General features: G+C 38.1%; 1 protein-coding gene across 2 annotated transcripts; it reads left to right on the forward strand.

Annotated features, from left to right (window-relative positions):
- Positions 1–3,743: 3,743 nt before the first annotated feature.
- Positions 3,744–26,608, forward strand: LOC107752775 (transmembrane protein 121). Of its 2 annotated transcripts, XM_016568840.1 has the most exons (3): positions 3,744–3,975; positions 7,234–7,264; positions 25,285–26,608. In XM_016568840.1, the coding sequence occupies exon 3, from the start codon at positions 25,739–25,741 to the stop codon at positions 26,606–26,608; it is 870 nt and encodes a 289-aa protein (XP_016424326.1). In that variant the 5' UTR covers positions 3,744–3,975; positions 7,234–7,264; positions 25,285–25,738. The 2 variants fall into 2 exon arrangements, with proteins under 2 accessions (XP_016424326.1, XP_016424325.1); XM_016568839.1 differs by lacking the exon at positions 7,234–7,264.
- The last annotated feature ends 915 nt before the right edge of the window (positions 26,609–27,523 follow it).

Here is a 27,523-nt window from a genome sequence, read left to right on the forward strand (position 1 = left end):
AAAACAGATCTAAATGAAGGCGTATTGAACTGCTGTGCTCAAACAAATTAGTTGAGTGAATAATTCAATGACTCGATCATAATGGCAGTGAAATAATTCAGAACTGGATACTTGCACACTACTCTACAATTCCTGCCATAGAATGATATGGTAAAAATAAAAGTAGTATGCTGTTCTGAATTCAGCAAGTCATTTATTTTGTACGTAAATAAATCAGTGTTGTTGTGAATGAATGATTTTGTGACTCACTCATAAGAAAACAGGACAGAAAACACATACTACACAAATCTGAATACCTAGAAAGCAAACAAATAAACATTTTAAAGCGAAGCCAAAAAGCTGTTCTGAATTCAGCAAGTCATTTATTTTGTACGTAAATAAATCAGTGTTGTGAATGAATGATTTTGTGACTCACTCATAAGAAAACAGGACAGAAAACACATACTACACAAATCTGAATACCTAGAAAGCAAACAAATAAACATTTTAAAGCGAAGCCAAAAGAATAGGCTAAGATTATACAATCCTTTTGTCTAGTTGTGAATCTCGTCTGAGATGCAGAGAGGGCCAGAGCTAGTCTTTGATATGGTAAAGAGTGCTGCATGTCCCTCAGCTCCATGCATGAAAGAGAGCAAGCAGAAGGGCATCAGAGGGGACCCGAAGGGAGGAGAAATCATTTAGTGTTGTGCTTTTTTAATTTGCTGGACGTACGCACACAGGCCAACACAAGCATATTAACTCACACTTCCTTCACTAACAACCTCCTTGTCATATATTTTGAACCACACACACACACACACACACACACAAAGAAAAAAAGGAGGAAACATCAAAAGCCATCAGAGATTTGATCTATCTGTGAATTCACAGCCTTCCTACACAGCCTTTTAGCATTCTGTGAGTGAGGGCGAAAGAATCACTGTCAGAACAGCAGCTTAAGTGCCATTACTTGTTCATTAGACAAAGAATAAACAAGAACCCAGCTATCTATATTTTTAAAAGAAATATGTTGTAGGAAGTAAATCTGCATTCGGAAGTAAATCTGCGTTTGATCTCCAAGCAGGTTTTCTGAAAGGACTGTTTTCCCTCATTGCCTTTCAAATGCCTTTGAGTTTCTCCGCAGGGCAAAAGAATATATCACTCTTCACAGCAAGAATGCACGTGAGGGAATACAAGTTTACACACTCCAGAAATGAATCACTCAGATGCTAAGTTGCAAAAACCAGATTGAGAATGTGACAGAGTGAATCTAAATGATTTATTCTTTAACTTAGGTGCAATATACACGCTTTTGATTTATTCTTTAACTTAGGTGCGATATACACGCTTATTGTTCATGCAAACAATTTAATATATTCTAAGCAACAGTGAGCCATTTAAATTCCTATATCAATAGAGCCATTGTTTCACCCCGCAGCAACCAGAACTAACAAGGCCACCGATTTTAGTAGCAAATGAAGATGTTAATGCCCACATGAACTTCTCAACACACTGCTAATTAGTTTGGCCGAGCTGTAGAGGGCTAAATAGAGGTGGTGCGTGAGCCACACGGTGTCAGACTGCTACAGGGATAGCAAGCGATGGGGAAGCCGAGCGTGTGAAATTGGAGTGATGTTTAATTAAAACTACATGTCCTAAAGGCTGCCAGCCCAACAACAGTCCAACACTCTTCCAATAAACGTCTATCCATCAGGATGCCGCCTAATGAGGGAGTATGTGGTTAGGTGGTTCAATATTGAATTGAACTTGGGCTAGAAAGACAACTCACTCTCTTTTGTTCTTGATTTCTTTGCTTGGTTGTGAAGAGCTATGTGCACTTTCCTCTTTGGCAGAATCTCAAAACGAATGCGTTTTCCTCTATTACACTATAAGAAGGCCTTCAGTCGCAGTGTTGCACATTCTCACTTATGGATGCTTCTACATATGGCCAATCCTGCATGCTTGGCATTTACATTGGTGAGAAGATTCATTAGAGCAGGTTTTGTTGCAAATGTGCTAGTGTCATGATTCTCCTCTGTGTGGAGATTCTCTAGGAAAACCTGAGAGTTGTATCTCTTTGTCTCTTGGGTTACTTCATTTCCGAGTCTTTCTTTTGTCCATGTGTGCCAAAACATGATACATTATTCATTTATTTCCTAACACAGATCCAATTAGTTGTGTTTGAAAGATTCATAAGGAAAAGAGAATTGTATGCAGTGATACTCTAAGAAAGGAACTTTCTGATTATTTTATGTGCAGGGGATGTCTTGGGGAAATGCTATATTTAAGAGCAAAATCGAAGCCTTTAAAGTTGCCAGGTATCTGTATTGTCATGGCTTTCACACAAATGCCCTTTAAAAAATAATAATCTCACAATATGTTTAAATGACTAATATCATCTGTCCTGCAGCTATGCCTATATCTATAGAAAATCAAGATTAAATAGTCTAACTAATGATCATGAAATAGTTATGTTTCAGGCACACAATGTAAAAAATTTGAGTTCATTTTAACGTTTCAAATTCAAATCTACTCATTTTACAATGAAGCTTCAATCCTATGAACATAATCTGTCATTAATTATTGAATGAATGCAATTACCATGGAGCTGTTTTTAATTTACAAGCATTTACAAGCAAAATACACATTTCATTTCCAATCAAGTTTTGTTTTTCAGTCCCATTTCCCATCTTCCCAGCATGCTCTGGGTCATAAATAATTGCAGTTGTTTGACCTTTTGTCAGTTTCATTTACACGGTTGCTGTTGATTTTGTTTTCACATTTAGTAGTTTTGTGATGTCAGGATGCATTTGCTCATCTTAAAATGATCAATTATTTGATTGTTCCCTTGTCGAGTACCTAATTATGTGGCATATTACTGTATTTAATGAGTGTTAGTTTCATGACAAGTGCTCATGCCATGTTGTCAGTAGTTTAAACCAATAATCACTTTGCTTTCCATGACATGTATTTCTCATAGAAATCATGACAGGAAGTACACAGTGTTGATCAAGTTAAAACCATGTAAATGAAAGGTCTGTTTTGCATACAATTACTCTTTCTAAGCAAATTTACATTGCACAGGTGGCACAGAAGCACTTCTGTAGTGGCATTTAGGCAGCTTTACAGAGACCTTTTCATGCTGCTCAGAGGTGGCATAAATGCATTTACACAACAATTGCACCTTAATACATTACTTTGATACTAGGTCCTGAGGTGGGTCAGAGTAGGCATAATTTAGTCATAAAAAAAATTGAGCAGGCACAGAGCAGCCTTAACTCGACTGTGTAAAGATGCCTTTAGCTGTGTAAAGACGACTTTAGAGATACTTAATATAAATATTTTCAGTTATTTAAAAGATTAAACTGATATTTAGTTGCCAACTCTCTGTAAGCATGCTGGTTCTTTTAATTCCAATTAACTCAGATATATATTTTTATATGATATGCTCAGTGACTCATTTTAAATTATTTATTTTTAAGTAGCTAATCTGAAGCTCCGTTCTAAACGTTGCGTTTATTGATTTTGAGCAGCTATAAAGTATGATTTTTACAGTGCATGATGTAGCGCACACACAATATTGGTGGGGGTTTCATTTAGACCTTGCATTGTCCACTAAAGGGGGAAGGCAGTGGGCTGACGGTATCCCAACATAAGCAAATTGGCAATAAATTATGATCTCTGCTGGGAGGGTGAGGGAAGAGACTGAATCACTGATTCAAGAGAGGGAGAGAGAGGGCGAGCGAGAAAGAAAGAGAGAGAGGGAGAGAGTAACGTGGATCGGACTGACTAGCACCGGCCCGCACGCGCGTGTCTATTTCCTCTCTCAGTGGTGTGGTGCACACGCGTTTCACTAGTTTTGACAAGGGATTGCTTTTCTTTTGGAGGCGACATCTCTTGTTTTCCATCAACGCGCGCTTGGTGCGGATTAAATCACTCTCCAAACATCTATCTCGTCTCAGAGCGGATCAGCACCTTGGACAGCGGATGCCAGAGGTACAGTCTGCTGAACGGTCTGTTCGGATGAAGGAGGGTTTCCTGTCAAAATTGAATCGTTCACTCGAAACATCGAGTCTACTGTGAGACTTCAGAAAGAGCGTCCAGTACCCACAAATGACATCAAAATAGGGGTTTCGTCCTTTTTGTAACCTGCTGGTCATAATGTTAATCAATAAAGGCAACGCAGCCTAAATAAATTAATTGTTTCTATAACACCATTAACATTTGTATAATAACATTTAATTTGTGTAAACTCATCCGTCATTAATAGATTAAATTCATTCTAACATCACTTTCCTCATTATTCTAACTGAACAACCTACATGCCCCTCTCAGCAGATCCTCGTTCACAAATTGGATTATTTGTTCATTACGTTCGTTCACGAACGAATTTGCATGTTCACTTGTGCTCCGAGTCCGTTTTTGAAGGCAGGAAAGCGATCACGATTCGTTCGCTTGAAAGATTCATTCAAAAACGCGATTCTTTCCATGAGGGAAACCCACTGGCTCGAGATGCCAGTCTCCACACACTACAGCTTCATTAAGAGAGCAATATTTCTCTAAGCCTTTCAAACAATGGCCGTGAGGTTTGCTTCTGTTTTCATTGATTGAATATCATTCTCGTACCTCCAAGGGTTTAAAAGGGTTTTTACAAACGACTCGTCCATCCGTTTCCACTTACAGTACTGGCTCAGAGCCCGCGGGCATTTTTCACGCGCGCTGCAGTGTGTTCTGAGGTAAGCCAAGAGGCGCCCCACGTGACACATAAACAACCTGAGGGATCCTCGAACCCTTTCACCTCTTGACCATGCATGCACTATTATCGGCAGCCTTGAATACAAGGTGGTTTTATTTATAGGCACGCACATACTGTACGTTATACCTTATAGTCTTAGTTACAAAAACGCCCTTGAACATATTCTACTGTTACTGCACAGGAAAAAGAAAAAGGTACAGGTAAATGAACACATAGGTCACGTAAAAAATATCAAACCATTGTTTTGGCCAAAAAATATTGCTTCTACAATGTTTTAAACTACGCATTGAAACCAACATACAGTACAAAAACATTACCCGAAAAAGAAAAAACACATTTGTGTAATTGGACTTAGTCTCAAAACCTTATAGTTAGGTCTTCTTCAATATTGTGACAACATCCCTGTCTTAGAACTGCTCTCCTTTATGAATGCTTGAATTTTTAGGTCTTCGTTTTCTTCTTGTCTGTTGGTCGATGTTTGTTGATTATGCTTTGTCACTTAATAATTCCCTTCCAGTCAGAGTTTCATTACTGAGTGATAGAGTCTTTGAAAGAAAGAAATATGTCATCTGATTAATATTTGTTTTACAGTGATTATGTATCTGTGCCTGGCACATTGGACGTTTAGTCAGTGAACCCATACAAATTAGTAGTTGCTAGAGTGATTTACAGACATTTATGCGGGAAAGAAATAACTCTTATAAAATGGCAAACCCAAATCATTTACATTATTTCTGGCATCCCCCTGGGGGGGGGGCTGTGTAGGTTGGGATGTGATTTTTTTTTCATCAGAAATTGATTGGATTTTGCAGATTGGTTGTTATATTCCAGAACATATCCAAGTTATTGGAGTAGTGAGGTTAAAACTACGCATTGAAACCAACATACAGTACAAACAGTACAGTGGGTTGGGATGTGATTTTTTTTTTCATCAGAAATTGATTGGATTTTGCAGATTGGTTGTTATATTCCAGAACATATCTAGGTTATTGGAGTAGTGAGGTTAAAAGGTTATGACAAAAGATTATGAAAATAAACATGATTTTTTTCTTTGAGATAATGTGCAGAGATCATCTGTTCACAATTAGACCAGAAATGAAAGTAAATACTGTTAATTTCATGATGACTTTAAGTGACCTCTCCTATTGATCTGATCAGGGCACACAGAATTGCTGCAGGCAAAGCAGGCACTTTATCTCATTTCCTGTGCATAAAAACTGAACTGGGTTTTCAGAGTGTCACACCCCTTCCATTGTCCATTATCAGGACATTAGTCGGTATGACTGGTACATTCTTACCCTTCTGCCAGCAGGCCATGGAAGTTCCACCTGCATGTTTCCAATCTCCCCCGGGGTTTCATAAGTGTGACATGACCGCCTCCATTTGCAGGCAGACAGGCTAACTGCCTCCCTGCCAGTCCAAACCCCCCCGCTGACTAATTACTGACACAATGTCAGCACGGACAGCTGGCAAGGCCATTTTGTGAAGTTAAGCATTTGATTGGGGTTGGCTGGAAGGAGGCCTTTTGCATCTGTAGGAGGCCTGGATTCTCGCATCAAACAATGCAGCAGTGCCCATGAGGCAGCATGCTGAATGCACAGTCCGTCAGCGCTGTGGAATGATGGTTAAGACGGCTGGTTGTGCTTATTAGAGATAGTTGGATTGCTCTAGAGTGTGTGTTGTAATATGCTGGAACTTTTAAGGGGTAGCTGTCATTCTAGATTGTTCTAGAGATCTTACGTTATCACATATGCCTCCGGTGCACTGTTAACTATAGCAGAATCGGAACTGAGTTTATCTGCCACATAAGCTTCTTCTTAGAAGAAAGGTGACTTGGTGAGTTGCTCCCAAGGCAACAGTAAACCCACACAATTCCAATAAACAGTTTATGTAGTGCTGAAGTACAGGAGATAAATGTTTAATATTCTACAGTTATGTTCAGAATTTATAAGCAGAGTGCATGCCATATATGTTATATAAAAAGCACATAAACAGTCTAAATATCACAAATTAGCAAATGCGTAATGTGAAAGTATGTGGAACTTTATATATCATCAGCTTTGATACAGATGGTTGGCTGTATTATTACCCTAAAATCTGCTCTTAATGAAATAGTTCACCCAAAAATGAAAGTTTTCTGAACATGTACTCAAGATGTAGGTGAGTTTGTTTGTTCATTGGGGCACATTTTGCAAAATGTAGTATTACATCAATGGATCGTCTGCAGTGAATGGGTGCCGTCAGAATGAGAGTCCAAACAGCTGATAAAACCATCACAATAATCCACATGTAATCCACACAACTCCAGTGCATCAACTGACATCTTGTGAAGTGAAAAGCTGTGAAAAGTCCATTACTAAGGCATTTTAAAAGTTTAAAAAGTCCATATCTATTGTGCTCTCACATCAAAATCTACCAACATATTTGTTTAGAACTATTTTGGACTGTTTTCACATGTAAACGGTGCTTGATCTGTGCAAATTTCTCTCCTTATTCAGATGATGACTTTTTCACTGGAGAAAGCAATAGGTGAGTACATTTTCTGAAAATTTTCATTTTGGGGTGAATTCCTTTTACAACTTTGTCACTTTGAAACATGCGTGACATTGCAGTGTCCAGTCAGTAATTTCTACTGCAGAATACTATTAAACACAATGCACAATTTGAGATTTGGTGGAAATTACACTGTGGTGGAAATGTTCATGAATGCCAAACAATATTCCAGAATTCTGTACAAAGTCTAGAAATGTTACTTTGAATTAAGGATACATAAAATGCTAGTAATGAAATTAGCTATTAAGCATTTACTAAGAAGATCGACAGCACTTATGCAAGTAATTTAAGCACTCAAAGACAAATGGTCCACTAGGAGGTGCGCATACACAAGATGTGTCCATCCAGGCTCACGGTCAATAGAATATACTTTAAGGGGCTTGCATGCTCAGTTGTGCACAACTCTTCTGTGAGAGTGCAAAGTATTTTTTTATATATAGTTTTCAGCTAGTTTAGTTTCTAAAAGTCCACAGGGCCAAATGTACCCATAGCGGATGAAACAATGTCTATGTAAAGTGGTTTGGGCTGAATTAATTGCAGAAGTGTAATACTTAGGGTTAGGGGTTTAAAAAGATCCCAAAACAGAATGTCTAAGAATATCAATACAGTGCTGCTGTGCAAGCACTGTAATCAATAGTATTAGTCTAAACCCAAAAAATGCACTCTGCCCAATTTTAGCAGAGTAATTCATTGTCCCAACTGAACATTAGTTCCCATGACAACCTAGTCATCTATTAGTTCTCTGGCATTGTGACAGTGGTACAGTAGCCAACATACTTTCGCATGACAAATGTTGTAAAGCAAATAGAGTTCATTCAGTGTGCGAGATGTTATTTTAGAGCTGAAAAGCTCATAGCGACTCCGCTCACACTTGCCTTTGTGTCGTGTGCTCTGTGAATGAACATATTCTGCTGTGACAGATATATTAGTCAGGTTTGGTTCTCTTCCCTGATGCTGGATGACAGTTCATAACACTTTCTTCCTTAGAAATTTCAGACAGTGAAATCAACTTGGGAATCCACGTGGCCTGAAATACTCCTTCCATCTAGACTGACTTTGTTCTACTATAAAAATTCAACATGACACTTTGTCTTGCTGAGCACTATACTGAGTCGTCCTTTCAGAGTCACCGAAAATATAGCTATTATAGTTTTACACCTGAATGGAGCGTGGCTGTGTGGTGTTTCTGTTGATCTACCTGGACAGGAGAGTGCAGCCCTTCCAGCAGCATAAGGGCAGAGACCGCCGAGTCTCAGAGCAGCAAGCGCTTAAGAGCGCGTGGGGCCCGAAGTGAATCAGAGAGGGAGAGGGAGAGGCAAAGATAAAGTGAGTCAGAGAGAGACAGAGGCAGCAAAGATAACATCTATGTGCCACAATGTGTCATTGCACTGGTTACTGCCTCTTTTGTAGCAGATTTGGAGCTCTAAGTCGTTCCATTTGTTGCCTCTCAGTGTAGCAAGCATAAAATTGGCGAGGCTTGTGTAGCCAAGAGTCTGTTTCTACGCTTACTGAGATGAATTTAATTATTTTTTCCTAAATGCTGGAAATGGGGGTAACACTTTAGTATAGGGACCAATTCTCACTATTAACTAGTTGCTTATTAGCATGCCTATTATTAACATATTGACTGTTTATTAGTACTTATAAAGCACAAATTCTGCATGATCATATTCTACATCCCTAATCCTAGTCAGTACCTAAACTACTACCTTACTAATTATTAATAAGCAGCAAATTAGGAGTTTATTGAGGCAAAAGTCATAGTTAATGGTTTGTTAATGGTGAGAGTTGGACCTTAAAATAAAGTGTGACCGAATTGGGTTGCAATGTTTATAATATAATTAATATAATATAATATAATATAATATAATATACAGTATATATAAAATTTATATTTATTTACTCCAATTCTTTGCAAAACTAACAAGTGTACCTGAGACCAACATAACATTAGAGGATAACAAATGTAATACTTTACGAAAAAATAAATTATCTGCTTATCTGAATATTGGGGGAATTTCATGGTTATGATCCTGTATTCAAGTACAAATTATGATGCTTAAAGGGATAGGTCAACCAAAAATTAAAATTTTATCATTTACTCGCCCTCGTGTGTTTCGAAACCAGCATGACTTTCTTCTGTTGAACACAAACAGAAATGATTTATATCCATACAATGAAAGTGAATGGTGACTACAGCGGTCAAGCAAGATTTTTAGTAAATAATAATGAAAATGTCTGATTGTTTCTCACATATGGCTTCAGATGACTTGAAATACAATGTTTGAGTAACATGGACCACTTTTATGATGCTTTTATTGTTTTTTTTGTCACTTGTAGAGCTTGACAGCCCACGGTCCCCATTCACTTACATTGTAAGGAAAAGAGCAGCATGAACATTCTTTTAAACATCTCCTTTTGTGTTCTACTGAAAAAAGAAAGTCATACACATATATCACGACTTCAGGTTGAGAAAAGTATGTGCTTATATTCATTAGGCTTTTGATAATTAATTCTTAGTGTCATTACACATAACTTGCCCTGATGTGGTTTAATAAAATATGATGCACCTAAAGCAGTAATTCTGTATCCTTAGCCACCTGCTTAGGTAAATATCATGAACATAATTAAAACACTTTTTATTAGACCCTACGGCAAGAAATGTAAATGTGAACCAGACTGCAGTCGAAACCTAAGTTGAGCAGCGGCCCTAAAAGGTCACATGGATTTTGCTCAGTCACTGTGGGCCATATCAGTTTCTACTCTTTCAGCTTTAGACAGTCCTAGTCCTCCGTCTCTGTTTAAGGTGTCTAAGCTGTTGTGCTGCAAACACCTTGTGTTGCTCAAAGCTCCAGCTCTCATTTGAACAGAGTAGAAGAGGCACAAGAGTGGAAGAGATACTCTCTTCTCCTTCTTAGCACAGCACCGGGGACAGTTGTGTCACGCTGAGATAAAGAATCTCATGGACGTGAGAAGACTCCCAATGCCCAGCCTGCCAAAGTTCTGCAGTTTAAAGCCTCCCTGTCATCTCCAACCAGAAAGACATAAATAGCAAGCACAGAGCTTTCTGGCTCTTGTCTCCTGCCTTTGCCTGATTCTGTGGCTGAGATTCCCATGGGAATGACTGAGACAGTGGAACAATGCAGCTGAGAAATTAAAAGATAAATCCTGCCAGTGAGACAGGCTCTGCATTCTAATATCTAATATCTATTCTAATATCTCAGAATGAAGTTGTAAGGAAGCCTCTCCACTGTATGTGATTTTGAGCTTGATTTACTATTCTGGGCAAGATACAGCTATTAAGGGAATAGTTCATCTAAAAATGAAAATCCCATCATCATTTACTCATCCTCATGTTGTATGTATGACTTTCATTCTTTTGTGGAACACATTTTATTAACCAGAATGTCTAGGCTGAGCTCCAAAAAAAAGAGAGAGAGAGAAAAGAAAAGTCAAAACAGTACATTTCAAGTCTCTTTAATCATTCTTACTATTTATTTATTTATTTTTACATTAGGGGGCATTTACATGACCCTGTTTTAAACTAAATACAAAAAAATTATATACAAATATTTTTGGCATTTATTTGCTTTATTTTGATAGGACAGTCAGTAGACAGAAAGTGAAGTGGGAGAGAGAGAGGGGGTGAGATCAGAAAAGGCCCGCAAGCCGGGACTCGAACTCAGGACGCCCAAAGTACAATGGCGCTATAGCGCGCTGACAATATGGAAAGCTTGTTAAGCGTTTTTGCCGTTTATTTATATGACAATGTAATTTTTGGGGGCCTGAAATCACAAACTTTTGAAAATGGGCTTCAAAGTGCACATTTTTGAAAAGCATGCCATTATCATTTTCATGTAAACAACAAAAACATGAATTTGTGAAAACGGTGACGTCATGTGCAGACGTGTAGTGTTTCTTTACAAAGAATACAATATCACATTTAATATTTTTTTTCCACGCAGTATAAATTAATTTACATGAAATCTTTCTTTATATTCTAAGATGGGGGTCCCTCACAAGGGGATAAACATATTTGGTGGTTGTTGTCGTCATGGGCGTCGCTAGACCATTTTTCCTGGGTCAAAAGCCTGATCAAAATACTGCTGTGCCCCAGTAAAATGTTAAATGTCAGTTACTGTATGCCAACTTGAGAATAATTTTTTTCACACAATATTTCAGCAATCAGGTCATATGTTTTTGTTTTTTTTTGGTCATCTGTTTAGAATCAGATGCAAATAAATCACTCTTTTAAACTAATCAGTCAGCGGGTTTGCAAAAAGGTCTAAAATTGTTTGTGATTCAGTTTGATTCATTAGGACATTTCACTCACACACTGGATCATTTGCAGTGGTTTTTCACAACGAAATAGTAAATGAAATAGTAAACACTCTGTACTGAACTACTCTGTACTGCAGGTAAAGATTTATGTATCCAAAACAGTATTAAAAGAGTATCAAAATATGGGCCCCTGGTTGGCATTAAAGTTTCAAAACCCCTGGTTTAGGAGACTTTAAAAGCTGAAAACAAAAGAGATTTTATACGTGAGAGAGATACAGATTGGGCAAGGAATGACCTGAGAATACTTTGTAACAATGAAGTGATGTTAGGATTAGTCGAGTGGAGTGTCAAGAAGAACAATTTGCAAAGGAAAGAAGTAGAGAAAAATATCAGACAGAAGGGAGATAAGAACAAAGTAGGACAGCTATAGTACTTAAAAGGAAGTGTCCTGAAAATCTGAGAATTAAATAAAGGTTTACATCTTTCACTGTGAAAGTAGCCTGATCTTTATATGCCACGAGATTCTACTTTAGAATAAGAATCTGAACCAAAGTTTTTGTGAACCAAAGAAAACGCAACCCCTATATATGCTTTCCTTGATATTTATTTTTCCTTTTTCACAGAGTAGCACACAGCAAGAAGGCAGCTTATTAACAGAGGTGCTTGTGATTGGTGTTTCCACTTCCAGTGAAATGAAATGGCAGTGTTCAAAGAGACAAATCAATAGGTTAAGGGGTAAATGCTAAGTTGAGAAGGAAAACAGCTGTTTTTGACAAAAGCTCTCCATGGACTCAAAAGCTGTCACTGGAAGCCGTTATTTTGCAGGGCTGCATTCAAACTTGATGACTCTTTACATTTCCATGTAGAAAGTGTCAAGTACTTTGCGAATAATTGTTATAAAAAGGGAAATTTTCTGTTTCTATTTTTAAAAAATGACAAACCCTTTGTTTTGGTTAAATGGTGTGAAATGTCTTCGTCTGATATTGCTTTTAGAGACTGCCTTTGGGATTTAAAGTAATTTTAGTTAATTAAACCTGTCTTGTGATGCTGAAGCTTTGATTCTTGTCTATATACAGCTGCAGTGCACTTATTCAACTAAATTTGAACTTTTTTGGAGTGCTGCACCGTAATGATGCCAAATGCTTTAGGGCTTGCTATATGGTTGCTAATAGGTGGTTACTAAGTCAAAAAGGCCATTCCTAAATCTCTATGATATTCTGATTCATACATATGACTGTGGTCTAGGCCTGTGTAGCAATTAGAAAACAAACAATTAGATTCAATTAGTGTCACACCCCTGGACTGTTTGTTGTGTTTTCTTTCCCCATGTACTCTGTGTGACCTAGTTTCTGTCTCCGGTTCATTATGTCATTTGGTTCAGGTGTGTCTATTATCTTCATTTGCCAACCTACTTAAGTTGTGTTCTGTTCACCATTTGCTGTCCGGTTTACTACGTCCGTATACGTGTGTCTCCTGCCTGTTCTGTCCTGGATTTACCCTTGTGTGGATTTATTAAAGACTATTTGCATTCATCTTCATCTTCTTCGTGCATTTGGTAAAATCTGGTAACGCTTTAGATTACAACCCGCAACTAAGTATACTGAATTTACGGTGTACGTTTCTGTAATTATAGTGTACTTATAAAGAACGTACGTGTAAGGGAACAATGTGTTATTTTTGGGTAATAAGGGGGTAACAACCAGATATGCAACCTGCAAAGACTGCGTAAGTAAACTAAAGTTACAGCGTAACTTTTTTGTAATTATAGTGTACTGTGTACCTATTCAGTACCTCCGTGTAGGTATAAGGGAATAATATGCGATGTTTGGGGAATAAAGGGGTAACAACCTGTAAAATCATTATAAAAATCATTTATACTGTAAGTATTTTGAAACTAAGAGGTACCTATTCTAATATTATTCTCAACACCAATATCACCAAATAACTTTGCATGATATACCATCAGTGTTCAATGCAGCTTAAAACAAGTTTACCTCTTTCCAGAAAAAATACATGATACAACATTTGTATTTCAGTGGATGTATACTGTGGTGTTTTTATAGCAAAAAAAAAAAAGTAGAGGGTTTAATTTGGCCATCGAACAATTAAATTAAAACTAGTGCAATATTTTTCTCTGTAATTACTGTGCAAATATACACTTGTTCTGTGTTTAAGTCCATTACCGTTTTGATCCACGTCCTCAAGCACCATTTTGACTAACATTAATGTTAGTTCAGTTCCCGGTTTTACTGTTCATCAGTCGCTGCTCAATGTTGTGAGAACATACTCGGACAAAACCCTCCAGTTTTAAAAGAACACATTCCAGTCAGTTTCAAAAATCTCTCTCCTCTTCGTGTCGATTAGTTTTCTTGTATTTTCTACACATATTCCTGTCATGAGCGCCGCAAACACGGATAGACTCGTCTCATGCGCCATTCCAGCTGTTTCCAGTTCGCGCTCACCACATTCACTGCTGCAGTTTTAAAGGAACACACTCCAGACAGTTTCAAAGTTGTCCCTCGTCTGCGCTTCGATTAGTTTTTTCCTATTTTCCACACATGTTCCCGTCTTAAGCACCGCAGTCACAGATTTTGTCGCACACAGAACCGTTCACGTTTCAACTCACGTGATTTGCTGCATGCTCTCATTCACGTCCTCCACATTCATAACCCAGCAACGTCGGGTTACTTATTACTGATATCAACCCAAATTGGGTCAAATCAAGCCAGCTTCCTAACCCAACAGTCTCAACCGAGCGTCTGGATTGAAACAATTACCAGCGTGTTTCATATGTGTTGGCTATAAAAAAGTACACAGTGTATGTATTTGTTAAATCGCTTGCAAATATAAGATTGTTGTTAGGTCATAATCACCACGTAATATTAGAATAGGTACCCCTTAGTTTCAAAATACTTACAGTAGAAATAATTTGTAATTTTACAGATTATTACTCCTTTATTCCCCAAACTTTGCATATTGTTCCCTTATCTCTACACGGAGGTACTGAATAGGTATACTGTAATTACAAAAAAAGTTATGCTGTAATTTCTGTTTACTTACGCAGTACATTGCGGGTTGTAATCTAAAGCGTTACCAAAAATCTTACTGACAGCAAACTAAAGTTTGTGGGAAGTCTAGTCACTTAGAAACATAATTTATTAACCAAAATAGTACTGTTTGCCTAGTTTCTGTTTTACATGAATAAGTATTATCAAGTATCCATGTGCTGGTTGTTGCCTTCTGTGTAACACAAGGGGCTCTATCATACACCCGGCGCAATGCGGCACCAGGCGCGACGCAAGTGTTTTTTGCTAGTTTCAGCCTGATGCAGTTATCATTTTCACGTCCTACGCCACATTGTTTAAATAGCAAATGCATTGGCGCCCGTTTGTGCGCTCATGGGCGTGCTGGTCTGAAAACGAGGTGTGTTCAGGTGCATTGTTGGTGCATTGCTATTTTGAGGCAACTGAAATAGACTGTGCCATTGACCAACTAAAACCTGGTCTAAAGTCAATGGCGCAGTAGTTTTTTTGTTATTTAAAGAGTGCGTTAGTATAGGCGGGTCCACAATGCGCGAACACTCTTCTTATTACATGCTCATAAAAATGCCTACATGTCATAATGGACATTAGATATGTATTAGAATTAGGCTACCTATTTGCTCGCGCAGGAGCAGCTCATTTCCTCTCTGGAGATGCAATCTGTCTTTGCACTTGCAAATTCCGCCGTGTAAATAGAAAATTTGCCATGGCGCGAGCACAACTGGCTCTTAAAGGGAATGGGAGATGAGACTCTGATTGGTTTATTGCACGTTATGCCCAAAACACACCCATTACTCATTAAGAGAATAGGGACAACCCTTTTAGACCGTTTTTCTCGTTGTTAAACTAGCAAAAGTGGACTCTGACATGCCTTAAGTGCACCTGCGCCATGCGCTTTAGACTTTGCGCTTAGATCGTTAAAATAGGGCCGAGCGTTGTAAAGTATGTTTTCTTTGCACACTCTGCACAACCACTCCGCTCCTGCTGAGAGTATATGCTGATGCAGACTTTCTATCGTCTTCTCATCTCTCAGTGCGTCTCTTTCCCAATACCTTCCCATTCTTCCCCGCTCCAGCAGATGCTGCAAGGTCAACCATCCTAAGGCACCATGGAGGCTGTCAGACAGCTCTGGCCGGCACCCGGGGAGGTCTTACTTTGATTATTTAGGCAGATGACAAGCGTTTGGTGGTTAAAGCATGGAAAGGGATTCAACATGGCATCACGTCGGCTGTTTCTAGGCTGTTGAGAGGGCTTTGAACATGCAACAATAGTAAGCAGCACCCCTAAGGGTCCCCCTCTCAGAACCAGTCATCACAGATCCTGTTACTGCATGCTTCATAGGGATAAAGCAGCTCTGAGCGCAGCCACAGAGACGAGAGGAAGTGAGACAAGTGGAAGTGAGGCATTTAAAGGACAGAATGAGCGAGGTCACGGCAGAAAGAGCGAAGCAGAAGTAGTGCTTGGGGCATATCCCCGACAGAAGTAATGTACTCTCTTTTGCACTCTTCTGTGTTTCAATGTGCAAAATATTGAAAGCTCTAGGCACTCTGTGCCAAGTCGGAAACTCACTGATCTGAGAACAGCTGCGTTTTCTTCTTGTGCTACTACGCAGTAGTTGAGCTCAAAATATCATATGTATCCGGCTTTTGGTGGCAGTTGGCATGTCTTTGCTTTTTCTCTCTCATAAGAGTCACTCTTTTGATTTTTCTTTGGCCTTGTACACAAATTGATGTGTGATTGATCTTGTTCTGTACAAACAGTTACTCCCAAAATTTTGCAGCGTCTACATGCCCGAATTTTTTATTTTTAAAGAAAGCAACATCAACAGTAACAGTAAAGACATTTATAATGTTACAAAATATTTCAATTTCCAAAAATGCTGCTCTTTTGGACTTTATGTGCATCAAAGAATCCTGAAAAATCACGGTTTCCGCAAAAATATTAAGCTGCATAAAACTGTTTTCAACATTCATATTAGAATCATGTGACACTGAAGACTGGAGTAATGGCTGCTGAAAATTCAGTTTTGCCATCCTGTTCTTTTTTAAAAAATATAAGAAAATGATACCTGTACAAAATGATTAGATTTTTTAGCTGCACCTCAGCTGGGTTAAATTAAAGCTGTAATTTTTGCAATAATTCTTATAGCTGTGGTGTTGACTGGGGATTGTTGACTAATGGTCCAAAAAGAAGGTGACTATAAATAATAAGCCAGTAGTAAGAATAACATCTAAATATGCTTTTTACTCTATTATTGTAGTTACTATTTTTGAGGGAAAGTAAAAAATGTTTAGAAATGCATATAATTTAAAGGACTTTGATGTGATTCACTTTAAATAGCATGCAAAATGTAGCATTGCTTGTTTGTTGATAGAGTAAATACTGTTCCATGGGCTTTAACTCGGAAAGCGGGTAAACATCAAATGGAACATGAACTGACATTGCACTAATATAGCCCAAACCCATAGAGGGGGTTTGCTTCCTCATTTGGGAAGTGCATGTGGCCTCTTTGTCTTAAAGGATGGGTCTTGGCCTGTCTCTGGGCAGAGACAAGACAGCGTTATGAGTCTGTGTTGCTGAGCTCAGACTGCTCTTGCTGAGATAGCTCCACAGGGAGCTCTTGCTCATTGCAGCTGCCAGGCTGGATGAACATGTTGATATGATTACTGGAGAGGCCTTCAGGCCGTCAAGCTCGCTATCTGATTCTGCTGAGCTCTGTTTCCTCCCCTCCGGTCCTGTCTGTTCCTGACTGACCTACTCACAGAGTCCATTCACTGTGCCAATGATACGTACACGGTCACATGGGGGGGAATTACAGAGGAAACCAATGTCAAGAATATGTCTGGGACATATTTCATCCTCAATATCAAAAAGAAAGAAACAAGAAATACGGTTTACTTGAAAAAAATAAAAGCCAGTAAGATTTTTTATACATTTTGACATTATTTTCATGTTATTTAAGCTGGTTTCCCTGGGCAGTTTTCCAGATTTAATAAGAATAAAAAGAAGAAGGAGAAAAAGAAGCAACATATAATAATTATTATTGGAAATATTTTTAAAGTAGTTTTAATAGTTATTTTTAAAAGTAACAAGAATAAGAATGATGTAAAATTATTATTATTATTAAAAAATATATTTTTTAAAGTATAAAGGGGTCCAGGGACTGCCAGGGGGAAAAAAAAGGAAAATAAATTTAAATAATGACAGATAAGATACAAAATGTCAGCTTGTCAGCTAAAAGTAAATATTTTACTGGATAATATTTTACACATATTTACAAAATTTTTCAGAGTAAAACTGGGTTTATGCATGAAAATATGCTTTCTTGAAACATTGCCGGTTGTCCTCTCGACATCTTAGTATTTGTTTTACCGCCTTTAATTTATGCAGATTAAATGACTTAACACAATTTATATGTAAAAAATTTAAAAGTATATATTATAAATATAATAACAAGAATGTAAATCCTGGGGAAAAAATCAATAATACATATGCATTATGGTAATGATATGAAAATGATGGCCAATATGATTTTGTGGGGGCTTTTAAATGAAAATAATGTTATAAAATAAAATAAGCAAAAATAAAATAGGCCTAATTTTCTTAATAAGCAAATATAACATCCTGTTGTTTTGTTTTTGATGTGAAATGTGACCTGGGGCCTGATGTATAAGCGTTGCTGGAAAATTGGAAAATTGCGTACGCACATTTCCATGCCCATTTTGTGCGTACGCAATTTTCCACGCACATATCGGGATTTATAAAAAAAAAAAACTAGGCGTAAATATGTGTGCACCGTACAGACACTCTAGAGTCTAGAGTCTAGACTATGTGTACGCACTCTTTTACTGGAGGGAGCGAAATAAGGAAGCAAACAGAATTATTTTAAAGTCTGTTTTACATTTGACATACACGTTTAGATTAAATATGACACACTGAATAATGAAGTTAAGCACTGAAATTTCATGAAATTATTATGCAGAATTTACAACATATAAACAGAAATATTTGCAGTGGATGTGCTGCTTTCGAACAATTTTCCTGTGGTATGCGATTTAATGTTTTAATCACAGCGAGGATTGCTTGGCGCATGACAATTCCGCTTTAAATTGTGTTCTAAATAGCAAAACTCATGTTCTGAGAAAATACTTTTGCACGGTAAGGACAGACATAAGGATGCGCTCGTTGATCAAACAGTCCATTGGTCTGATGACAGTAGAACCTCTGTTCACAGGTGTAGCCTAATGATAACCCCTTTCATGCTCTTCCCAATATTGTGACAAACACCATATTTAAAAGATAGAATTTGAAGGAAACTGTAAGATATGCGCATTTTATTTTCAAAATGTTTTGTTATTGACGCGGTGAGTCAGACAGCTATTTACACTGCAAAAGAAATAAGCCATATCTCTTTCCATAAAAATATAGGCTATAAACATTCTAAAATATATGTACGTAAAGTTTTATACATGAGGCCCCTGGACTTGTTTTTGTGAGATTCACCCGACTAGAGCAGAATGCATGCTCATTCATTACCTTACAAAGCCCCTCTCAGATTTTCAGACACTCGCCGGTTTAATTAAGTGAATGAGGGGGAGGAATGCAGTGGAAAGAGGGAGAGAGGTCAATCAATGAGTAGGAGAGTTGAAAGAGAGTATGAAACAGCCCTGGAGAGGACTCCAAAGAGATGGAGGAGGATGAGAGACCTGGCTCATGAGGGCTGAGGGATGACGGACCAGATGAAGGCCAGGAGATACAAGGACAAGCTCAGTTCCTATGTGACAGAAGTCGCATTCGCATCAAATCTATAAGAATTAACGGTGGATTCATTTCCTATAAGAAATACTGAGTGCTGAATCAATTTCTGTTAGAATAATTGATGGCTGAATCACTTTTTATAAGAATAACTGACTGTTGAATCGATTCATATAATGATTAGTTGACTCTCTTTTTATACTCACAGAGAAGATGCGGCATTTTCACAGAAAACACAAATGCGCTGGGAATGTTCAAACAGCAGTCTGTGTTTATGTTTTGCAATACCAGGCCATATATCCATGTGTGTCCACAGAAATGGCTTTAGAAAACTAGGGTCCTTCTGATCTCAGAGTCTTTTGCTGTAATAACACCAAGATGAAAAGAGAGAAAGAGCACGAAATCCTCCACTTCAAGGCAAGTTGGAGCACAGAGGCTCTTTTTTATTTTTCATTACTGAGCGGAAATAAGAGTCACACTCATTATTGTTTTCTTTTATTGGGGGTCTTGGACTGACGGATGCCTGTTACCACAGCAACACAGCAACTTCTGTGCAGTATATATACAGTATATCCGGCCCCTCACTACTTGCTGAGCTGTCAGCGAATGTGTGACAGAGCCACAGGCTTCTGTCGGCTTTTAAATATACTACTTTGTTTTTCTATTTGTTAAGTATGTATTAGAAATGAAATATTAAACATCTTTAAAACTTACTTTCGAAAATATCTTTCGGGAAAGTTTGTTGTGTGCTCATTGAAAATTAATAAAGTGTCTCCTGCTCGATGCGGAATGCAAATCACCCCATGTTTAAACAGTTTAATAAGCTTTGTCCATGCTTTCTCTGCTAAGCTTGTTTGGAAGTCGCTAGATCTGTGTCAGCCTGGGAATCAGAGATGTAAACAACTAGAGAAGATGCTAGAAAGCTTGGTTTGAAAGTGATGGGCCTGTCATGACCTATTTACTTTATCTGTTAAATAATAGCTCTCTCTCCCTCTATTTTTCATTTTATTTTATTATTATTATTTTTTTGGTTGATCATGGTAATAAGAATGTGGATGGAAAATGCAATTGTCATGAGAATAAATTTTATACAAATGTATTAATTTATTCATTTAATTTAATTTTATTTATTTTGTTTTGTTTTTTGTTTCGTCTCAGATGTTTCTCCTAAATTCCCTTTGAACAAAATGAGAATCATGGTAATGAGAATTTAGAGGGAAAATTCACTTAATTTTCATGAAAATAATGTCACAATTCAAAAATTCTCAGTAGACTATAAAATAGACTTAAATGTCTTTAATTAGATAGCATGCTTTATTTTATTTTATTTTATTTCAGATGTTTCTCCTAAATTTCCTTTAAAGAAATAAACATTTTATGCAACAAAATGAAAATTACAGTAATGAGAATTTGGAGGGAAAATGCACTTAATTGTCATGAAAATAATGTCACAGTGCAAAAAATCTCAATAGACTATAGACTTCAATGTCTTTAAAGGTCACATATTTTACACCTTTCTGGAGTTTTAGTTTAAGTCTTGATGTCCTTAAGAATATATATTTGCGGTATAAGTACCAAAAACCATCTCAATATATTTTTACAACTCCTCTCTCAGGAGCTCTGCTGAGAACAGGTCGATTTTGGCCTGTCTAATTAATATTCATGAGCCTCTCTTCTGATTGGCCTGTTGTTTTCTGAGTGACGCACGGCCAGGCCAACCACAGGTAACTAGGGTCAGCCGACGTCACAGCGCTAGCTGGAGGCAGCAAAACAAAGGGGAAACTGGAGGCGGCCCATCTAAACCAGCACAGATTCGGCTACATAAGGAGCTTAAAATATCATCTTGTTGTGATGTTGGGTGCCAGAATCGACGTAATACAGCCTCAAATTAGAAATTTGATCGCATATCTGCTGCCACTGCCAGACAAAAAACCGACGACAGCTGTGGTTAAACGCGATAAAACGAGCAGACTGGACAGAAACGATCGTCAAAAATGCTCGCGTTTGCAGCGCACACTTCTTATCAGAAAAGGTTCAATAAAGTATTGTCTTTTGTTGTTATGGGCGCGTCTACAGATTTCTTGCCATATGTCTATGTTTCTTGCACGATTATGTCGTGTATGAAATAATGAACCTTTTCGACATGTTCCCGTGTTGTTGTTGCTCAGTAATAGCATGGATGCGATGTTGTCTGGGTGTTTGGCAAAAGGTGAGTGGGACGGTGGGCGGTGCTCGGGGTGGTGACTGAAGGCGGTGACTGTGTAGTTCTGACGTCAACTTTTTACAGAAGTCACAACGGTTCGTGAAAAATCACTGCTACTTTATGCAGGATATGTGCATTTACTGTGGACTGACTGTTTTGAAACTTATATGGTAGTTAAATAGCCCCTAGACCTCAGTTATCGTGAAAAAAGCCAGGAAATTTCTGTTTTGACAATATGGGACCTTTAATTAGATAGCTTGCTTTATTTTATTTTATTTATTTATTAACTTGTCTCAGATTTTTCTCCTACAATTCTCCTAAAAGAAAAAAAAAATGAAAACAGAATAACTTAAAGACTTTAGAACTGAAATCTCTGCAAACTTATCTTGATTTGTTTGATAAAGATTTTGAGATCTTCTGAAAATAGTGAAGACATATGTGAGATCACTCTGGTCTTTTTTCTCAGAAGACACGTCTGAGAACCAGAAATGTCATCAATTGTGCATCATTTATTCCCCTTGCTGTCTAAGAGAAACAACTGAGATATTATAGAGATTTCATTTGTTATTTATACGGGTTGGAGCTGCAATGCAGCAAATTCATGTGCAATTTATGTTCTGTGCAACTGTGTTGCATTTTGAAGCCATTAGCAAACATAGAGCACTGCCTGTAATGCTTTGCCTTATGGGCTCCTGTGAGTGTCTAAGGTTTTTCTGCTTCACAGGAGGGAAATATTCCTCATGTTGTGTATTGACTGGGCTGATGAGCTCGCTCTCTACTACTCCAGACACTTATTTGCTCCCATGTGTTTTGCCACTTTAATTAAACTCTTGATTTAATGCTCTCACTCCATTGCTCTCTTCACTTACAGTACAGTACATTGGGAGAGGAATGTGTGTGGATGTGCTTGAGAAGCAAGACCGGCTATGGAAAATCCAGATCTTCTACCAAAAACTCTGAACTACCATTAGATGACAATAAATAGTTGTTGTTATTGTTGCATTCTTTATACTCCTTAATATCCCTTGCAATTTGACTTTATATTTCACAATTGTGACTTTGTTTTTAATAATTGCGACTTTATATTTCACATAGCGACCTTATTTCTCAAAGTTGCAACTTTTTTTCTTGTAATTGCAAATTTATGTCTCCCAGTTCGACTTTATATTTCACAACTTCACTTATCTCAAAATTACCTTTTTTTATTACCTTTTTTTTACTCTTAGGCAGAAACAGACTTCTTACAGAGCCCTAGGATAGAAACTGAATTAGATCAAATCAAACAGAAAAGTACTTAAAACATAGATTTAAATTACAGCAAATGGAGCAAATTAGAGTTTTATCGTTTCCTAAATTAAGAATGAAAAAAGTGGGAAAATAAATGAAAATCATATAAAAAACAGAATGTCATATTAAAAGAGATTTAACATGAATAGGCTACCTTATTCATATGTATATGTGTACACGTTTAAACTATTGAAGCAAAATACATAAAAAATAATCCGCAAATCAAGTCTCAATCTGTGGTTCCCTCCACCCTCTCTCGAAAGTAAATAGTTCAATCTTCCGCTCAGCTGCACGTTCTGAAACTGAACAGATGAGCGAAGTTCACGAGGTCAGAGAGTCATGTTGTCAGAAATGAAAATCTGTGCACTAGAATAGAAAATAAAGGGAGAAGAAGGAGGCCGGAAGCAATGTAGAGGCACAATGCATAACCAAATTCTGTTCTGAGGAGTTTAACAGAGCAGTCATATTGAAAGAACAGACAAATTAAGTTACTGCACATGTCAGAAACAAGACAGTTGATACTTTGTAATATTAATGTTTTATTTATTTATTTGTGGAATTAGAAAAGGTAACATGATTTAAACTGGGGTCACTCAGTAATGTCTCACAAGGCAATTTATCTGCACAGGTCCATCAGGTCCCATCCCTGCTTTACATAATGTTTCAGAAGTGGTATTGATCTATTGCACAATTTACACTGAATAGAGCCAGAATTCCTATCCAAAGCTAAAAGCATTGATAAATGCAGGTAAAATTATGATTGCGGAAACAGCAGAATACACAATGCAAGATATACTGCCACATGCGCTCCATATTTCTCTTCAACATCCATTAGTTCTCCATGTATTTCTCTCAGTGTACTGATTTATTGTGTAAGATTGCTATCTCTTTGAGATAGAAATCAATCACTTGAGAAGATGTGTGAGCAAATAGTCTCAATGTTTGCTTCCATATATATCAAACATGAGCAGCATTGATGTGAACTAACTAGCAATAGGAGAATGTGAAGGTCTGCTGTCCGAGTGGTGTGCGAAATGTTGCTGTGATTGGAGTTTCATACAACAGACAGTAGATCAACGCTAATCTCTTGATCAAATGTATGTGTTGTTCCCTAATATTCCAGCTGAAGAGGAAATCTAGTCACGATAACATCCAGATTAACATCCAGATTGACTGTGAACACAGTGCAGTCTGAAGATTTTCTTTATTTTAGATGCCAGCATTTCAATGCTATGCATTTCTTTTACACTCTTCGTGCCTACTGTGCATACCAAAACTTGCAAAGAATCAGCTGAAAATCTTTTTTTTTATTATTGTCATTCACGTCAAGTCACATCACACCTAGATATCAGAGTCAGTGCACACCCTCTGCCTGTCGCACATCCAGTAATATCTCGCTTTCCAGAAATCCGAGGGTTCCCTGCTGCGTTAGACTCATCATCACTTATTATCACTCTCTCAATAGAAACCGTTGCTATGGAAGCTGGTGACTCAGAACTCATAGGAATATTAGGGAATTATATTCTAGCAGCTGACACTCTCATGCCTAAGTATGGATACTGCTGCATAGCGAGGTCTTGCTTATAGAACCCATACAAATAAAAGAGGAATTTTCCATTTTTAAAAGGGTCATATGATGCGATTTCTATTTTTCCTTTTCTTTACTGTGTTATGTAGCTATTTGTGCATGTATAAGATCTGCAGGGTTACAAAGCTCAAAGTCTCCCACAAAAGGATTTATTCTATCTGAAAGAGAAGGCTGATCCAGACCGGACTAAAACGACTCATTCAAACACGCCGTTACATTTCCGACGCATGCTGTGGTGTTCAGCCAATCACAATGCACTGGGTCAGCTGGCCAATCAGAGCAGACCGTGCTTGTCGGAAGGAAGGGCTTTGTAGAAAACTACGCGTTTGAGAGAGGCGGGGCATAGAGGAACTACAATAATGTACAGTATTTGAAAAATAATGTGTTTTTTGAACATTAAAGCATTTCAACATATTGTTACACCAGATACTCAAAATAATGATCTTTAAAATAGCATCATATGACCCCTTTAAAGTATTCAAAAGTGAGAACTTGAGGAATGAAGTAAGGGAAAAAAATAGCCTGAGATCATAATTCAGGCTACATTGCACCAGCTCACCAGCTCTATGCACTATAAGTGACTGAATGCTTACTTTTACACACAAAAAGTATTCCTTTTTGGATATTTAAACATGAAAAATTCAGTGTCCTTCAAAACAGCTAAAGCCTAGTCAACATAAAAGGCTTTAGAGGAAGGTGAAATGAACCCAAGGACTCGTGGGATGGTTAGTTACATCTGATTGTGCTAAATTACCACAGTGACCCCTAGTGTTTTGTTTTAAAGCTTCATCAGCTGGAACATTCTCTGAAGAGAACTCATTTTTCTTTCTTTAATTCACAGGCGCTCAAAGCAGGCAGAGCAGAAAGAGAGCTGTGACCACCCATTCCGTCTTCACGACTGACAGTACGCTCAGCTCCGATGCAGGAGTAAGAGACAGCGACAAGAGACCAGCACAGAATCCAGCCATGCTGTTTATATGGGTCAGCTGACACAGACAAGCAGGCCCATGTCGGTAAGGTCAGGAAGTTGACACAATCTGGCTCAGCAGTGGATAAACATACAGATATATCACGGTCACGTCGAATCAAAGAGATATTGACATACGAAACTAGTGTGGAGGCCATGTGAAGCTCGAAATGCGGTAAAGAGCGGCCATTGGACTGTGTGGAGCTTTGCTGAACGGGCTCCTCAGTCACCAGCATCAATGGACAACAGTTTGCACACCATGAACTAACCTTGCTATTTTTGAAGGATACGATTTGTTCATTTTTTACTTTGATAAACAGACAGCACCATGGTTCTGCCACCACCTGACAAGCGGCATGTGTGTTTAACCACCATTGTGATCATGACCAGCATGGCCTTCATGGATGCCTACCTTGTGGAGCAGAACCAGGGCCCACGCAAAATTGGGATCTGCATTATCGTTTTGGTTGGAGATATTTGCTTTCTTATAGTCCTGCGATACGTGGCGGTGTGGGTTGGTGCTGAGGTGAGGACTGCGAAGCGTGGCTACGCCATGATCCTCTGGTTTCTCTATATATTTGTTCTGGAGATCAAGCTGTACTTTGTCTTCCAGAACTACAAAGCTGACCGTAAAAGTCTGGAGACAGTAGCTCGGAAGGCACTGACTTTGTTGCTATCGGTTTGCGTACCTGGACTCTACCTCGTCCTGGTCGCGCTCGACAGTATGGAGTATGTAAGAACCTTCCGGAAGAAGGAGGACATGCGGGGTCGACTCTTTTGGGTGGCACTTGACCTTCTGGATGTCCTGGACATTCAGGCTAACCTTTGGGAGCCACAAAGGACAGGTCTGCCCATCTGGGCCGAGGGTCTGATGTTCTTCTACTGCTACATCCTGTTGCTTATCCTGCCTTGCGTTTCTCTGAGTGAGATCAGCGTGCAGGGTGAGCATGTGTCACCTCAGAAGATGATGCTCTACCCAGTCCTCAGCTTGGTGACCATCAATATTGTCACCATCCTCATCAGAGGTGTCAATATGGTGCTGTTCCAAGACAGCAGAGTCTCGACCATCTTCATAGGGAAGAACGTTGTTGCCATTGCCACTAAGGCCTGCACCTTCCTGGAGTACCGGCGACAAGTTAAGGAGTTCCCCCCGCAAGACCCAGTCGGGATTGCCATGGAGATACAGCAGAACTCCTAATGAGGTCATGAGGGTGTATTTAACCATGGCCCTATTTAATTTCCTGCTGTCAGAACATTAAAATTTCCATTTTAAGCACATCATAATTCGGCTTGGCGATAAATTACTAACATCATCATGGGAGGTCCTATCTCCTCTGACACACAGCTCAATTTACCAGCTTGGTTCACTTCATGGTACCTTTACAGCATCTCAAAAAATCTATTCATCCAGATAATGTAATCCACTGCTATCAAATATGTAGGCAACCTGTTACCAATGTGTTTTCTAACCTGTTTTAAATTATACTAAATCTTGTAGACATCTTGAATATTCGCACTGTAAAAAAATTTCCGTAAAATTTCCGGTAAAAAACCGGCAGCTGTGGTTGCCAGAATTTTACCGTAAAAAATACGGTAGCAACGTTTTAGGTTTTACGGTTTTAACTTAAATTTACAGTTAAATACCATAATTTCATTAACTGATATAATGTTAATATACCAACCTATTGAAGTACTGAAATCTGTTTTGTACCTTTGTAATACACTGATAACCACCAAATGCAGGAGGTGATGAGAAAGTCACATGATGAAACAAAGCCCATCACAAGCAGCTTTTAAATAATAACATATATAGAAGGTGCACAGTGTCATTTTACCGTTAACCATTTAACAGGTTTTTACTGTAGCATTTTTACAGTATTTTACCGTTAAATTCACGGTCATTTTTTACAGTGTAGGCAATATATGGCATATTTCTCTGTAACTGTAGCTATGCATCATTGGGTGATATCAACAAGGCTCCAGAAGGGGAATAATATGGTCGACAAAAAGAAAAAAATGTGTTACAATAATTTAATCTCATCATGACGTTTATGCTTACGTTTATGGTTTCATCAGATATCATCTCATAAGCAAACAGCGCAAACAATGACTT

This window comes from Sinocyclocheilus rhinocerous, unplaced genomic scaffold, assembly GCF_001515625.1.
Source record: "Sinocyclocheilus rhinocerous isolate Xijiao unplaced genomic scaffold, SAMN03320098_v1.1 scaffold61, whole genome shotgun sequence".
NCBI classification, from domain to species: domain Eukaryota; kingdom Metazoa; phylum Chordata; class Actinopteri; order Cypriniformes; family Cyprinidae; genus Sinocyclocheilus; species Sinocyclocheilus rhinocerous.

Excerpts from the sequence above, each read along its gene's own strand:
- LOC107752775 (XM_016568840.1), top strand. The coding sequence starts at position 25,739 with ATGGTTCTGCCACCACCTGACAAGCGGCATGTGTGTTTAACCACCATT.